Source organism: Dipodomys ordii, unplaced genomic scaffold (genome assembly GCF_000151885.1).
Source record: "Dipodomys ordii isolate 6190 unplaced genomic scaffold, Dord_2.0 Scaffold15, whole genome shotgun sequence".
NCBI classification, from domain to species: domain Eukaryota; kingdom Metazoa; phylum Chordata; class Mammalia; order Rodentia; family Heteromyidae; genus Dipodomys; species Dipodomys ordii.
Window position 1 is genome coordinate 3909934 of NW_012267231.1, and position 16278 is coordinate 3926211.

The following is a 16278-nucleotide window of genomic DNA, read 5'->3' on the forward strand; positions in this document are numbered from 1 at the left end:
AGAAAGAAAGAAAGAAAGAAAGAAAGAAAGAAAGAAAGAAAGAAAGAAAGAAAGAAAATCCAAACAAAAATTGTTGAAAACAGTACCTCCTTACTTCTAAGGAGGTACCCCTCCTTTGAAAAAGCTTTTTCTAACTGCTAATTTCTCACTAACCCCTTTACTTTATACTAGGAAGAAATGTCTCTTTATGAGTTACACATTTTGAAAGAGAAGCAATGACAAATCTATTACTAGCATGAACTCAATTCAGTTGGTCCAAAGACTTCTTGATTATTTAGAACTTGTTCCTGTGTAACCATGGAATCAGACAAACAGTTGCTATGTTTCAAACACAACTGTGAGATCTGAAAAATGACCTCAGTGTAAGGCAGAGACTTTCAACAGGAAATTGGCTGTAGGCGTCTTGTCTAGATCTGAGAGATACAAGCAGCTCAAATACCCAGTCTAAGGCTAAACACAAAAAGAACCACAGGGACACAGAACTCCAGGAAGCCTATGCACAGCAAGCCTATGACAATATTGACACTTATCTAGAGATGCTGACTTTATCTCGAAAACTAAACTAGAAAACCCATTTTAGAAAAGTTTCCGTGGGACATCACTTTCTTAAAGACAGAGTCACCTGTCAAATTTTTAGAAATATCCACCTCAGAAAAGGTATCACACAAACAGTACTACAAAAGCTCAAATGTTCTCATACCCACAACTAAAACCTGTTAACTTTAGTGACATGGAAGAAGCAGGGAACCTTCACAGCCAGGAACTCTGGCTTGAAATTTGATCAATATAAAGCATTACACCTTGGGGCCAAGTCTATGACTGTTCAGAAATCTATGATTTTTTTTCTAAGTTTTACAAATGATTTTCAAAGGATTCTATACACTTGAGAAATTTATTTCTCAAATTTTCATGGGTTACATTTGTTCTTATCAAAGCTGCACTCATGGATCATCAAAGTTCTTTTTTTTGGGGGGGGGGGAGTGGGGAAGGGTGGACACAGGGCTTATGCTATGTAGACTAGGATAGCCTGCAACTTGCAATCCTCCTGTTTCTGCTTCAGAGTACTGACTAGGATTACAAGCATGCTCCACCAAGTCGAATATTTGTAATATTATATAGTGGGCCAAGCAGAATTCAACAACAAGGAGTGGTAAAGTTCTTTCAAGCTTTCAATTTGATTTTCATTAGGCCCAATTTCTTCTTACATAAGCATAAAAAATTCACTCATTATTAAGAGAATCCTGTCACATCTTTATTTGATCACATCATTGCTCCTGTAGTAGGCTGCAATAAAGAAATTTCTGGAGCTCCCTTCTATAGAGAGTACCAAAGCTTTCATTTCGATAAGCTACACTAAATAAAATAAAAATTGCTACACTAAATCCCAGTCATCAAGTCAAAGAATATTCAAATCATCTATTCATATTTTTGTTTAACTGGAAATGCTTCATTTGTAGAAATTAAAAGTCATCCCAGAATCCTTTCATAAATGAGTTCAAAATTGCCTGAACCAGGAGGGTGAAGGAGGAACAGGAATGAGTAGGACACTCATGGAACTCGACTTCTCAACTCAAAAACTCTCCCAGGGTTGTCAAAGGTGGGTCTGAAAAGATAGAACTAAGGAAAAAAATCACTTCATTTGACTAAGAAGGAGGTCCTCTGCTTTCAAGACAGGCATTCCAAAAGAGTAGCAGTATAAACTAAGGTGATTAAGTGGTGAGAAAGGAGGCGAGGGAGGCAGGGGGTGTAAAGCTCTCTAGAGAACTCTAGTAGGAATAGGAAGCCGAGGGAATCAAGTCACTCCCCTGACATTATGGTTGAGACAAAGCATATTTTTTTCTAAGAAGGAGAAACTGGGGATATGTTTTTGCAAACTAAAAAACTGAATAATGACTTGCAACACACGTCAAGACTCATATTTCTACAGAGGTGGTAAAAGAAGGCCATGGATAAGGAGAAATTCAACTGAATGTTCTGGATATATTCTCAATTTTTCTTTGATAGAATATTTAAAATCTTAAGTACTAAATACTTGATTTTAGTGGTAACCTGGGCCTATTATTTAATAGGTAAGTAATCATAGCTACTACCTTTATCCTAACAGAGAAGCCTTCCTTGTCTTCCATGTTCCTAATACATACAAACTCCTACTTTGGGACATAGTATTTTTTCCAAATGAGCAAAATGCATTCATTTCAGCCTTACCTGCTGATCAAATATCCTATGTTCTCGTTGGTTTGATTCCAGATTCTCTTCAGAAAGCGATACCAGAGAGTCACGCCGCTCCTCAATACCAAAAGGGTGTCTAAGATCTTTGGAGTTGGCAGAGTTTACTTCTAGAGATGAAGATGGCTTGTTCCCAACACCATCTCCTCCTGTCAAGCCTTCCAGACTGAAACTGAACACAGAGCATGGGAGTTGTTAATGCATTCATTCCATTTGTAGGTCTCATCATGGAAGGAGGCACATGCTCTGATATTATGCCTACATCCCCTCTGTCTATAAGGGCGTAGTGTAAGTACCACCTACCTTTGCCCCAAAAGCTTTGGAATGCTGAGAAAGAAGAGGGCATGCAGGCTTTCTTACCTTGTTCAACTTCTCTAAATGTTGAACTAGCTAAGACTATCTTCTTAGATTTCTTTCCAATATGGTACATGGACAGATGGTATTTATATTACCTTTTATATACCTCATATATATGTTTTCCACTCATCTAAGTAATGTTTGCCAGAATCAGCTCAGCAAACATCAAATGCCATAGAAAGAGTATAAGCACAGTAACTTTGAGAAGTCATTTGCCTGTGTGTCCACTGTTACTCCATATCTTTACATCTAACCATTTTCTACCTCACTGTCACAACTTTACAGGTCTGCTACCACCCAGAACACTCTATCGTTAGTCTATTATCCTCTGTGCACACCTGGCCAAACAACCACTGTTGACAGGCTTCCTGTCACTGCAGGCAGGCACATGAAACACTAATAAATTAAATGCTGAGAGCTGGAGGCATGGCGCAGGGGTAGAGCATCTGCTTAGACTGAGGCCCTGAGCTCAAACTACAGTACTGCATAAAAGTCCCAAAACAGGGTTTGGAATTTTAATGAGATTTTAAAAAAAATATGGGATTCATCGGGTAAAGATTTTGTGGTCAGCAGAATAAAAACCACTTTTTACAAGCAGGAAGCTACAGAGAAAGGTTAGTTGTCCATCTTCCTTGGGCGGCTAACTAGAATAATTCATGTTTTAGCTACAGTGGTAATGCCTTAAATATAAGCAAGAACTTAGAAATATTTGTAGGTGTCCATGTCCTCAAGAAACAGCTAGAAGTTGGGGTAGTGGTGCAACCCAGTTAACACTAGCTACATGGTAAACTAAATATCAGGAGGATCATGGTTCAAGGCCAGCTTGAGCAAGAAAGACATCCTAACTCAACATGCCAAGAATGGTGGCACATATCAGAAGCCCAGCTTTGAGGAAGGTGTGGCTAGGAGGATCGGGGTCTGAGACTGGCCCTGGGCAAAAAAGCAAGACTATCTGAAAAATAACTAAAGTGAAAAAGAAATTGGAATATGGCTGGTGGTATACTAAAGCTATTTAGTTACATTCATTCTGTAAAAAAAACAAGTGTACAGTTAATTGCCATAATTAAAATCATACATGCCAGCCCAGAAGGGTTGCTATTTAATATTTTTTTGGTTTTATAAATTACTTATGAGCTAAAGTCATATGCTTCTATTTTTCTCTATTAGGTAAGTTACACAACAAATTTGTTTTTCTGTTTTTCTGATTTCAAAATAACAATAGAAGCTATGACTCACTATAATGAAATGTATAAAACTCATATTCAATAGCAGGGATAAGAAGAAAGGGTAAGTAAAGAAAAAATTAATTTTCTGTTGGGAGCTATTTAAAAAGCTTGAGAAAACCAGATCTATGTTCCCCCTAAAATTCAACCCTAAAAAATGTTTTGGTAATTTAAGTCTGGCTGCTTAAGCTGAGAGACCATGAAATGATCATGCAGATCTCTGAAATTGGAAATTTAAGCACAGCGGCAGACTGAATAATGTTACAGAGATCCGTGCATCTCTTTGTTTTCTTTTGCTTTTTACTATGTTCAATACGTTTATTTAACTTTCGGTTATTCATTTATTTAACATTTGGGAATAAATCACTTATGTAACATTCGATGTCAGATAACATCAGTGCATCTTATTAGTTACCTTGCTTCTCTCATTGTTTTTCTAAGAAGCTTTGAATTGGAAAGACTAAAAAGAAAGGAAACTCGGTCTACCATCCCACAGAGTCAAGGAAAGTATCAGCTACTTGAGACAAATGGGTCGCACAGGGCACACTGTGTGGCTTGGGGTTGGTGAAGCCCACAGGCAAGGCAACAGAATACCGTGCTCAGACAAAGCAGCTACCCATAAGCATGCCAGCTCAGAGAAGCCAGCTCCAAGCCAAAAGCCAGATGCCATACTTTATGGTTCCCCGCTTGGTGGCTAGATACATAACCATACTATACCTTCTGTAATTAAAGTCAGCACTCGGGGCAGCAGAATATTGTACACCAGAGGGACACCAGCTCATACTAGATGACATCAAAGGCAGAAACAGAAATGGGGGAAGAAAAGGGGACACAAGTGTGGAGTTATTAGGTTTAAAAGAAAGGACACAGTTAAGAGACAGATTTATTTAATCATCCCCAAACCTTGGATTAATACCGAGAATTTAGAGTAAGAACCATGGAAAACTTAAAACAGTCCTATTGATGGTCTATCTAGATGACGTTTTGGAGAAAAGACTATGGGAGTTCTTGCCAGGCCAACTTAAGGCCCAAGAATTAACTGCTAGTAGTCCCTTGGCAGAGACCCATCCCATTGTAGTTTCCGCTTTAGAAATTTTCAGAAGGTGTTTTAACCCCCACTATTGGGACACTTTAACTTTATCCCTTTACATACATCTCAGCAACCAAATGACCTTGCCACAGTTTCACTAAGTATATACTAGGGTGGGCTTCCTGAATGACCAGTTTTCTGCATTTATTGTCTATCCATTAAGGATCCAATTAAACCAGACAATCTTGAGTCTTAAAATCCTGCAGGATTCTCAATCAAAATTCTGCTATAAGTAAAGCATGCAACAACAGCGACATTCCCTTGTATTTTAATGATAACAATTCCTTCAACTTCTATGGCACTGAGCTAATACATATTTTAAATTGGAAACTTTTTTCATAAGATTAAAACAAATCCATATGATCATCTGCTCCCTTGATTATCCCAGTATAGTAGCAAAAGAAAATTTGAGAGCTGGAAATAATAAATAGAGCCAGTTTAAAGAACAACATTGATGTAGAAGACTGGGAAGGAATTTAAAATGGAGAATGACAGGGAGATAGACATGAACAGCTTTCCTAAGGACCCAGTAAATGAAAGATGTTCTAAGTCTGCCCTTTCTATTAGCAGCTAACTTCCCTCACAATTCAAAGCATCCCAAGGCCTTAGTTTTTCAGTTGGTAGGCTGGGAGGCGGCAGAGGGGGGAGACGGGGAGAGGTGTTGATATGGACTAGTTCTTTGGCTTTGAAATTTAGTAAGTTCCACATTAAATATATACAGACACAGACAGACAGACAGACAGACAGACACACACACACACACACACACACACACACACACACACACAAACACTTATTCCTACTTTAATACTTGTTACAATGTTTCAATTTTACAATTTTTTTTTTTTTGTCAGTTGTGGGGCTTGAACTTAGGGCTTGGGCACTATGCCTGGGTTCTTTTTCTCAATGCTAGTGCTCTACTTCCTGTTTTCTGGTGGTTCGTTGGAGATAACAGTCTCACAAATTTCCTGCCTGGACTGGCTCTGAACTGTGATCCTCAGATTTCAGCCTCCTGAGTAGCCAGGATTATAAACGTGAGCTACCAGCGCCTAGTTTACAAACTGTTAAATTATATATCATGGTCTTTCTACAAGAAATGTTTCACTCATCTTAAATTTAACTAGAATTGTTTATTACACTTGTATATATACACTAACTTGGAATGAATCCAGCAACTTATCCCCAAGTGCAAGCTTTTAGTAAATTCATAATACAGAAACACTGTCAAATGTAGCTTCAAAGGCTTTAGAGACCTTCTACTGAAAAAGGCATTTAATAACATGTTCTCCTTAACTGAAGTCACTATCATATGAGATTCATGAGATTATCTGAATATAAGCTCAATTTTGGCCTAAAATAAAGCCTAAAAGGAAGTATCCACTTGAGGAAGATGAGCAGAAAGATAAAAGATCACTCCCTGCTTGTTTCTGTACAAGATTCAGCTAATGGATACAAATACTTCACCGCAAATGTCTCTTACTATGAGAAATATTGAATAGTAATAGAAGTATACTTTTTGGATTGTTAAATGTTTTTAAGTAAATGTAATGCATAAATACTTCACTAGTGGCTTCTCAACAATAAAATATAACCTACATTTGGAAAGTGTGAAGCAAATGGATATTGTTGGACTAGAAATAAACCTACCAGCTTATAAATCACTGGTTTTTAGCTTCAACTTTTTAACCTAACAAATGATCAATTCAAAGCCTGAGATCAGCTCATACTTCTTAATTGCTTTGTGAAGTGACTCTTTCGATCATGGAACCTAAGGCTATGAGGAATGGCTCAAGTGGTAGAGAGCTAGCCTGGTAAGCATGAGGCCTTGAGTTCAAACCCCAGGACTAAAACAAAACCTCAACAACAAAAAATGAGAGAATAGAAACTGCCAGGTGGCCTAGTTAATAATACCTTCTATCTTATTGAAAATATTTTAGAACCTTTGTAATTCTATTTCTTATTTTCAGAAAGAGGAAGGGAAGAAAACAAGAGTGGGAGACAGTATGAATGGACAGTAGGGAAGGGAGATAAGGGGAGGGAGAAAAAGAAGGGAGGGAGGTTGGTTTCCAGGGTCGCTACATAGGTACAACATGGAAAATGTTTCAAATTCTCCTAGATAAAAAGTTGGTGGAGAGGCTATTATCAAAGTAATCTGAACAAATAAATACTAGAAAAAATATTTTTTAAAATTTAAAAGATAAAATAAAAAGCTTTAAAGAAACTTACTTCTTCTCGAATGGGTATAATGACAAGTAATTAACAAGTGCCTATATTTTGTTAGCCTGAACAAGAAACGACATTATTTGAAATTAGATTGTCCACCTGTAGTAAGCAGAAGATGATTGTTAGTATATGCTCAAAGGCAACGTGTTAGTCCATGGATTTAGTGAACTCTGTACCTTCTTCTATGAATGGGAGGTCTCCTGACCACATCCCCAAGAACTCGCATTGAACTGAAAATGAATGGTGGAAGAGGTCAGTGAGGTCAGTGAGACAAAATGGGCTATAAATGCATGACACATACAGATACCTCAATGGAGAAGACATGATCCCCACAGACAAACAGTACAGGAGGAGAGAGGTTGAAGGAATGTGAAATGACAAAAGCAATCAGAACTGAAAGGACCTGTGGAGGACTACTTCCATCCCTTCTTGCTCCAAAGAGTTAATCTAATGACCAAGCTATGAAGTGTATTAATTTTGTAACTTAATAGGATTAGGAAAAAAGTGCCACTCGAAATTTTAAAAGGTTTTCCTTTTGGGTTACACAATATACAAGTAACAGAAGAATGGTCACACTATTAAAGTGATAACTGAAACTTAACTCTTATTCTATGATATAAAGAGGTATTGAGATAGTGGTACTAGGTACTTATCAACTCTATGGTCAACCATGATCTGTGACATACAGGATGAAACTTAATAGGGTTCTAGTCTCCAATCACGATTGTCTATAATCTTTGCAAATCATTTTTATCTGAGCTACATACAGCTATGAACTCAAAATCATAACAAAGGGGTCCACAGTAGTGACAGAGAAAAATGGGTTGAGTTGTGGCTCAAGAGGTAGAGTGCCAGCCAAAAGGCAGAGTGAGCATGATCCTTACCTCAAGCCACCAAAAGAAAAATAAGTAACAGATAAAATAACCCCTCCTTCCCTCAAGCTGTTTGCTATTCACCATCTAAAATTAGGGTGACCTATCCAGAAGTTTCCCTTACTCAGGAAGGGAATTCTGATCATGTCTATTTCCCTTTTTTGTCAGTCATGCTTGAACCCAGGGCCTGGGTGTTGTCTCTGGGCTTTTTCACTCAAGGCTCTACCACTTTGAGCCACAGCTCCACTTCTGGTTTTCTGGTGGTTCATTGGAGCTAACAGTCTCACAGACTTTCCAGCCTAGGCTGGCTCTGAACCACAATAGCTAGGATTACAGGTGTGAGTCACCAGTGCCTGGCTCATCTATTTCCAATTATTGTGACTGCTTAAAAAAAAAACAAAACAGCAACAGGGCTGGGAAGGTGGCTCAGTGGTAGAGTGCTTGCCTTTCATGAATGAGGCCCTGGGTTCAATTCCTCAGTACCACATAAGCAGAAAAAGTTGGTAGTGGCACTGTGGCTCAAGTGGTAGAGCTCTCGCCTTGAGCTGAAGAGCTGAGGGACAGCACCCAGGCCCAGAGTTCAGACCCCACAACCGAAGACAAAAAAAAAAAAGTATATATAAAACTGGGACAAAAACCCTTTAGGACTTGTGTTCCATATAACCTAGGATTTCAAATGTCTATAAAACAACATGGCAAGTAATACTGCTTTAAAAGAACAACAACCAACCAAAAAAACTATGTTACAGGATGATACAGGGTTGTAGGAAAAGAATTTGACTAAGACCAGAAACCTGGATTCTACTGACCTTGAATAATGTAAATTATTTGCACCAGTCTTATAATGTGTCAAAAATGAGTCTGAAAAAATTAGCAAATTAGGAAAGTATAGGATAGTACTGTGAGCTAGCTCCATTAAGACAGGACATGTCTTGTTTATCTCTATCTCCAGAACTTAGAACAGTGCCAAGCACTGGGTATACACTGGCTGATTAAAAGAATACAGGAGTGAGCAAATCTGACTAGATCACACATTCCCCTAGCTGCATCTCCTTACGAAAGCAGCTCTGGAATAAGTATACCATCCAGGATATCTACAGGGCTGAGAACCCCAGTTCTTTATAGTTAAAACTACCTGCTTAAGTTCATCTGGGCAGTCAATGGTGAGAAACAAAAATCAGCTCCTGCTACCAAAATGAAGGCCTAAGGCTGGATCGTACTTGTAAAAGACTGTAGGACACTTGAGAAAATACCAACATTTTTGTGGTCCCTTGTGAGTCTTCTGCTCTCTTGAGAAATAAACATCAACAATTTATACTTATCAAAACTTTCTGCAGTAGAAACACTTACTTCTTAAGACACACTATGAATACTTAGATGTGTTAAGAATGTTCTGGCAGGAGTAAATATTACCATGTGTTAAATACTACTTAACGGTCATACTGTATTATTACAAATGTACTGACAGGCAAGAATTCGCAGATGGGAAAATTAAGTTCAGGGTGATCAAGTAACTTACCCAAAGCCTATGCTATTACATGCAAGTTACAAGAGTTGGAGTCTGAATAGAGTTCGTTCTAATTTCAAGGCCTGTATTATTTCTTCTCTTAAACTCTTTTGACCAGAAACAGTGCCAAGTGAGAAATATCTCAAAAGCAGGCACAGAGACATGGAATGAATGGACTCCCGGCTCACCTGCGCTGGTTCATTTCTGCATCGCTGGCAGCGTTCTTCCCAGGACCCCAGCTGTGCCTCCGGAACGGGGACAGGGAGCGCATGGAGCTCCTCAGGATGGAGCAGTTGGCAGGCACTTCTGTGATGCTGTCCATCTCCTCCTCTTCCACGTCACCTGAGCCCGTAGGCTCACTCTCACTCTCTCGACCCTCCATTCCCATCCCAGGGCTGTAGAAGCCATTGGGGCTTTGATGATCTCTGGGCTTGTTGAGCTTTGAGGCTGGAGGGAGGGACCCATCACTGCCATGAGAAGAGTGTCGATCCAGAGAAGCTGTGTCATCCGTGGAAGAACTGGACCCCATGATATCACAAACCAACTGCTCTTCCTCAGGCTGCAATGGGAGAAAGCACATCTGGTTGAAACTGCAGGTGCAAGCAGATATCCTCAATTATTCCAGACCAAGTCAAGTGGGTCTAAGAGGACCAAGGGCAATAACTGAATTCAAGCACAGATTCAAACCACCCCTTTGGCCTCTAGTACAGTATTCAAGGATTGACAACTGCCTGTTAACTTATTGGAGGTGCTAATTTAGAAAGCACATCATATTTTCCTTCTAGGGGAAAAAGTTCTTAGGATAATTCAGCCCATACCATCAACTGAAACAAAGGGAGCCATGATTAGTCTGGGGGGAAGAAAAGTGGGGGAGGGGGTTCTACCATATAAAACCATAAATTCCTGCTATGTTAAGTTCAATCTTTTGAAAAGTTTTAACTGAAACAAAGTAGCCTATATAAGTACAAATATGATGTAGTGAAACACAGGGCTGTTTTTAAGCACCCTTTTGAAAAATGCTCAATAACTTACGATCCTATCTAAACTCTGCCAGTTTCTAAATGGGGAAAAGCTAGCATTTCTCAATTCACTGGGAAATGTTTGTATTACAGGGACAAAGCCTACGGAAACAATCTGGTAATGAGGTCTTCCATAAACTAACAATGCTTCTTCTCTGACCAACCTGTAAAACCTAGTAAGAACTCTGGTACTAGTAGCTTGACACCAAGCACACACAATATGATGATTGAGAAAAAGGTGAACATCACAGCACACAAGGCCAAAATACTAAAAGAAGTCAAAGTACCTAGGAGATAGGTGAGCACACAGGGTCACTGCCCTATTGTATACTCTTGCAGGTTGGGGAGCAGAGAATGGGGAAGGGACACTGCCATCTTTTTTTTTTCACTACTAACTCCTGGTTAGCCAGGTGACTCAATGTTTTACTATGGGTTCTTAGGAGAAAATGTAAACAGAGAGAGAGAACACCATGGAGTCATTTCAAAGTTGGAATGGGAATCAAGCCCTTTATTTGGAAAGGTTATTTGTTTGCTTACATTGGTTTGTTCTGTTTTGACAGTACTGGGGACTGAACTCAGGGCAGCCTTGAACTTTTAGGAAGGATGCTGCTCTGCCACTTGAGCCACACCCCCACACCTTTTTGTCTTGGCTATTTTGAAAATGGGATCTGCCTTATGCCCAGCCAGATTACACTGTGACTCTCCTAATTGTGTTGCTCTGTGTTTCTGAGGATAGCAGGTGCTAGCCACTGCGCCCAGCCATTATGTGTCTCCCATAGCTAAGATGACAGGCATACGCCACTGTGCCTAGCCATTGGTTAAAGTGGAATCTCCCCAACTTCTTTTTTTGCTTGGCTAGCTTCAAACTGTAATTACCCCATCTCTGTCCTCAAGTAACTAGGATTACAAGCTTGCACCACCAAGCTCAGCTTTGTGCCTGATCGCACCAGCTACTTTCTAACGTTTTTTTCCCACACTAAAGATTTCACTTTCTTAGATTAGCTCCTGTTTGAATGATATGTAGGATGAGACTAAGTGGGAAAAGCACAAGGAGATTATAATGTAGGCCAGAAAACAGAGACTCAGATTGTCTAATGGAGTCTTCCCAAGTGTGCAAGCTGTGAGTAACAGAATCAGGGTTGGAATCAGAGCTGATTTTAACTCAAACAAATCTTCCTGTCAGCTCCATCATTTCTAAAATCACTTGTAAGATGTCAAAGTCATCAGAAAGCCCCTTCACCAGACAGCCTGCAAAATAAAACTGTGCTTGACCAAATAAATTCTGAAAGGTGGTATTACTTTTAAATGAAATTACTGACTGTCCTTTTTATGTCACCAAAGGACTGAAACAGCCATCCTAAAAGATTCCTATTCAAGATGCTCCCCTCTCCAGAAGGAAAATGTCAACAGTCAAAAACAAAACTTTGGAGGGGAATTCTACAGTATCTTAGCTTTCTCACACTACTTACTGAGTCAAAGTCCTCTCCTTAAAATAGGTGTCCCTCTCAGAAGGAGACCTTATTTGGAAATAAGTCTTTGTAGGTGTAATTGATTAAGATGAGGTTGTGGGCCTAGACCAAACATGAGTGGGTCTCCTTGTAAGAGAAGTGAAATAAAAGACAGAGATTCTCGAGCAAAGATCATGTGACAAGTAAAACAGAGAGTTGGTCAGCCCAGGCAATGCCAAGGAGTGTAACAAGCACCAGAAACCAGCAGGGAAGCCAACTCTGGCAAAATATGGACCCCTAAATTTCATTCATTTATTCGTCAAACACTTATTATTTATATTATACACAAGGTGTTCTGTGTGTCTTGGGAAACTGCTCACATTTTAAGACCCTAACATATACCACAATCATTGAATTCAATCTGGGCAAGAGTTTATGTAAGAAGCTGAAGGACCTGAGCAGAGTGGCCTATAGTGTGTCAACTTTTTCTTACCACTTCTTCTCTTAGTGAGTGCTCCACTTTAAAAAGCGTTAATTTTATAGTGCTGATCTAAGGAAAAGAAATACCTTAGAAAATATTCTTAAGGATAAAGACGATGCTCATGACAGCCACTGTAGAGTGACATTTTACCAGAAGGAGCATAAACAGAAAGACAAGACGAAGGGGAAAAGTTCATGAAAAACAGCTGCTGTTTAAAAAAAAAAAAAATCCCGTGTAAGGCTGAAGTTAAACAAATGTCTGCAGGAAGTGACCTAATGCACCACTGGCGGTTCACAGAAAGGGATGTTACAAGGGCTTGCCCGCCAGTTATTACTATTAATATTATTTTTAGAGAATGGGGGAGGAGAGGGTTAGGCCCTGGGAAGAAAGTGGAACACTCTGGTACTGTGCAGCACATGCTTATATGGATGACGTATGCAGAAGATTTTTAAGAAAGCAGCTGATGGCCTATCCACCAATACTGTGCTTCAATACAAATTACTGGCTTTCGGAGGAGCTTGCGAGAGATCAAGAAGAAACAAAACCTGGATGGATTTTAAAGTCAAGCCAAGGTGCAAATCTCAATCTCTTTACTTGGTGCTAGTAATTTTTACTGGTAACAACATCTACTACCCTCAAGAATATCAGTTCACTTGTCAGGGTTCCAAGACTATGAGATGAGATTTAGCATATAAGGAACATATTGTAGTGCCTTGTGTGTATTATATACTCTGCCAATATTAGTCTTGTTTCTTTTTTTCTTTGCAAAGTAGCAAGCCCATAGGTTTTCTTTTTCTTTTCTTAATACTAGAGAAAACATTTATTGCAGAGCCCCTTTACCACCAACCACTTTGGTAGAGTGCACATACAAAGGGCAGATGCCATTTATTCTTCCTTCTACATCCATGAAGGGGTGAAAGTGCCTGGATTGCCCTCCTGTATGAAATGTAGGTACAAGTTTATGTGGCATGTGTGTCAGCTTAAAAAAAAAATCTGTCAAATCCTCCTGGGGAAAAAAGTGTCAGAATATGACAAACAGTTATTTGTAAGAATAATCTCCTGAATGCCTTTGGTAGCTTGAGTAAGAAACTAAAATACAGAAAAATTTTTTTTTTCTTAGGTAGACAAACCTTTCAATTAGTGACCAGAAAAAAATTATCAGTTTGTAAAAGACAGTTAACGCCTAGGGACCAGCTGTCATATACCTCAGAAGGAAGCAAACAAGGGTTTTCTTTACAAGGATGATTTTTTTAATGTCGTTATGATTTTCAAACATAAATATATGTTTAATAACTCTACAGGTACCCATGGCCCGTTATAAAGAACCCTATTAAATTGAAAGCAGGAATCTAGAGAGGCACAATCTAACCTGTTCCTCTCAATCAAAAGCAATGTTTGTAGAGAGGTGTATCTTCATAATGCTACATATTCCCTCAAGAGGAATAGATGTGCTCACAATTAAAACCTCAAAGGTTCGGGGGAAATCACCCCTGAATGTTCTAAGACTTAAAAACAAACAAACATATCACAAAATAACTTCGAAGAAGGGAAGATCTCTCTAATGTGTAAAGATTTCACTTCATAGAATCCCAAGTCACAGAACAACCTGGGCAACTATGAAGACCATGAAGACAAAGAACAAGATGCAGGGGGAAGATGAGGGCCCAAGAAGGTACACATGGTTCACTCACAGAGGCTTCAGGTTCCAGACCACATTTCCACAACCGCATGCCATCATTCCTACACCATACGTTCTAAACACTGGGTCATCACAGTCCCTTGAACAACTTAATCACCCACTAACATAACTGCTCTCACCACTTCTTCAATGTCGTCAGAGAATCCAAAGGAACAGTCTTCACGGCTGCCGCAATGTCTCTGCCCCTTCAACCCCTTACTATTAAGAAAACCACTTGTGGCACATAATTGAGTACAATCCACACTCTTGCCTATGGGAAAGCCCTCTATTCATCTTAGAAGACAAAACAGAACTAGAAACACACAAAGCCAAAGGAAGCCAAGGTCCCTGTCCTCTACTCCCTTTGCCTCAAATTATATAGATGCACGAGCCGATTCATGTGAATGGGCTTTCACTAAGGAGAAAGCTTGGGTTCCCAAGCAGAGATCTAGAAAGGTCCAATTCAGCAGGTTGGATGAAAAGCGATGATATCACCAGGCTCAGCAGTGAGCTTCAGGCCTCAACACATTAATCAGAAATGACTCTCTGGTTAGTTTATACACATGACATCATTGAGTCTGAGCTGTGGTCTCTTCCTGCCCACTGAAGTGTTTCACTGTCATCTGACTTAAAGGAACTTCATTCTAAAGGAACTTCCATGACTTAAAACTTCAATGGAAGCTCAAAAACTTCAGTATTTTGCAGAACTTAAACTTCATGATTTTGTAGAAAACAGATTTTGCCAATGCCTTTTGTCTGAGCCCTAGCAATCTGTGGTTTCCTTCTTTGTAAGTTAATACACACTCCTGATTGCAAGTGCAAGCTATATGGCTAGCTAGACCATCCTTAAAGAAGCATGGATGAGGGAAAACAATTTGCCTTGGGAAAAGAGTTGAGGGATGCCAACTGTGTAGATGACAGTCACGGGAGAAAAATAAAAGAAGGCACCGGCAAACCTTTGAGAAGATGATGCTGTCCATCTCATCACTGGGCGAATGGAAGAGGTCAGTGTCACTCTCAGATTCTCTTTGAAGTACAGCTTGTTTTGAGGCACACTCCCCGCCCAGCCCGACAGCCAAGAAGTTCTCACACTCTGAGAAAGAAAATTTATTCAATCAACACTTTTTTACAAATTCACTTTCCTTTCACACAAGGTACTAGTACTTTTCTCTCTACTGCTTTTTGTCCTCTCTCCCCCTTTCTTTCTCTCTTTCTCACTCTCTCATCGGTTGTGGGACTTGAACTCTGGGCCTAGGCACTGTCCCTGAACTCTTCAGCTCAAGGCGACCACTCTACCACTGAGCCACAGCACCACTTTCCGGTTTTCTGGTGCTTCATTGGAGAGAAAGAGTCTCACAGACTTTCTGGGCTGGCTTTGCAGCTCAATTCTTAGATCTCAGCTTCCTGAGTAGCTAGGCTACAGGAATGAGCCACCAGCCCTCGGCCTCTTTCTTTTTAAAAACATAAAGAAACTAGAAAGAACACAGTCAAATTACAGGGTTTCAGATCTGCTACTTCAATAAGATAATCATGAGCTTGTAGTGTAGAGAAAGATAAAATGATGAGTCAGAACTATATTCTATCTAGATGGAAATGTTTTCTTTCTGATAATTACAGCTTGTCTTTTGTTTTGAAAATCTGAAGTCCATTAGGAAATTATGAAATGCGATTTGTGGGCCAATTTCTGTTCTGAGATTATAGTTGTTTCTAGAAACATTACTTTTTTAAATTAGCGACACAAAGATCAAAGTGGCACAATCACAAAAATTAGTGATATTAAGTAGTAGATAAATAAATACATCAGTGCATTAAATGTACAGATTCTGGGGCTGGGAAGGGGGCTCAATGGTAGAGTGCTTGCTTTGCATGCATGAGGCCCTGGGTTCGATTCCTTAGCACCACATAAGCAAAAGGAAAAAAAAAGCTGGAAGTAGCACTGTGGCTCAAGTGGTAGAGTGCTAGCCTTGAGCTGAGGGACAGCGCCCATGCCCAGAGTTCAGGCCCCACAACCGACGACGACAAAAAAAAAAAAAAAAAAGTACAGATTCTACTGAGTAATGAAGGAAACTGTTAACTTTTCTTCCCTAAATAGATCTTACACTGGGAAAGTAATGTACCATAGTAGAAAAATGCATCATCTGAATTTGGCTAAGT

The 16278-nt window shown here is 39.5% G+C and overlaps 1 protein-coding gene across 3 annotated transcripts in view; it reads right to left on the reverse strand.

The window, feature by feature from the left end:
• Window positions 1–16278, reverse strand: part of Akap13 (A kinase (PRKA) anchor protein 13) — a 132193-nt gene that overhangs the window by 44454 nt on the left and 71461 nt on the right. For all 3 annotated transcript variants that reach the window (XM_013012059.1, XM_013012061.1, XM_013012060.1), the window contains exons 9-13: window positions 15081–15217; window positions 9687–10057; window positions 7296–7349; window positions 4524–4589; window positions 2206–2398 (exon numbers count right to left, since the gene is read on the reverse strand). In XM_013012059.1, coding sequence (XP_012867513.1) covers window positions 2206–2398; window positions 4524–4589; window positions 7296–7349; window positions 9687–10057; window positions 15081–15217 — 821 coding nt within the window. The remainder of the gene's footprint in view (window positions 1–2205; window positions 2399–4523; window positions 4590–7295; window positions 7350–9686; window positions 10058–15080; window positions 15218–16278) is intronic.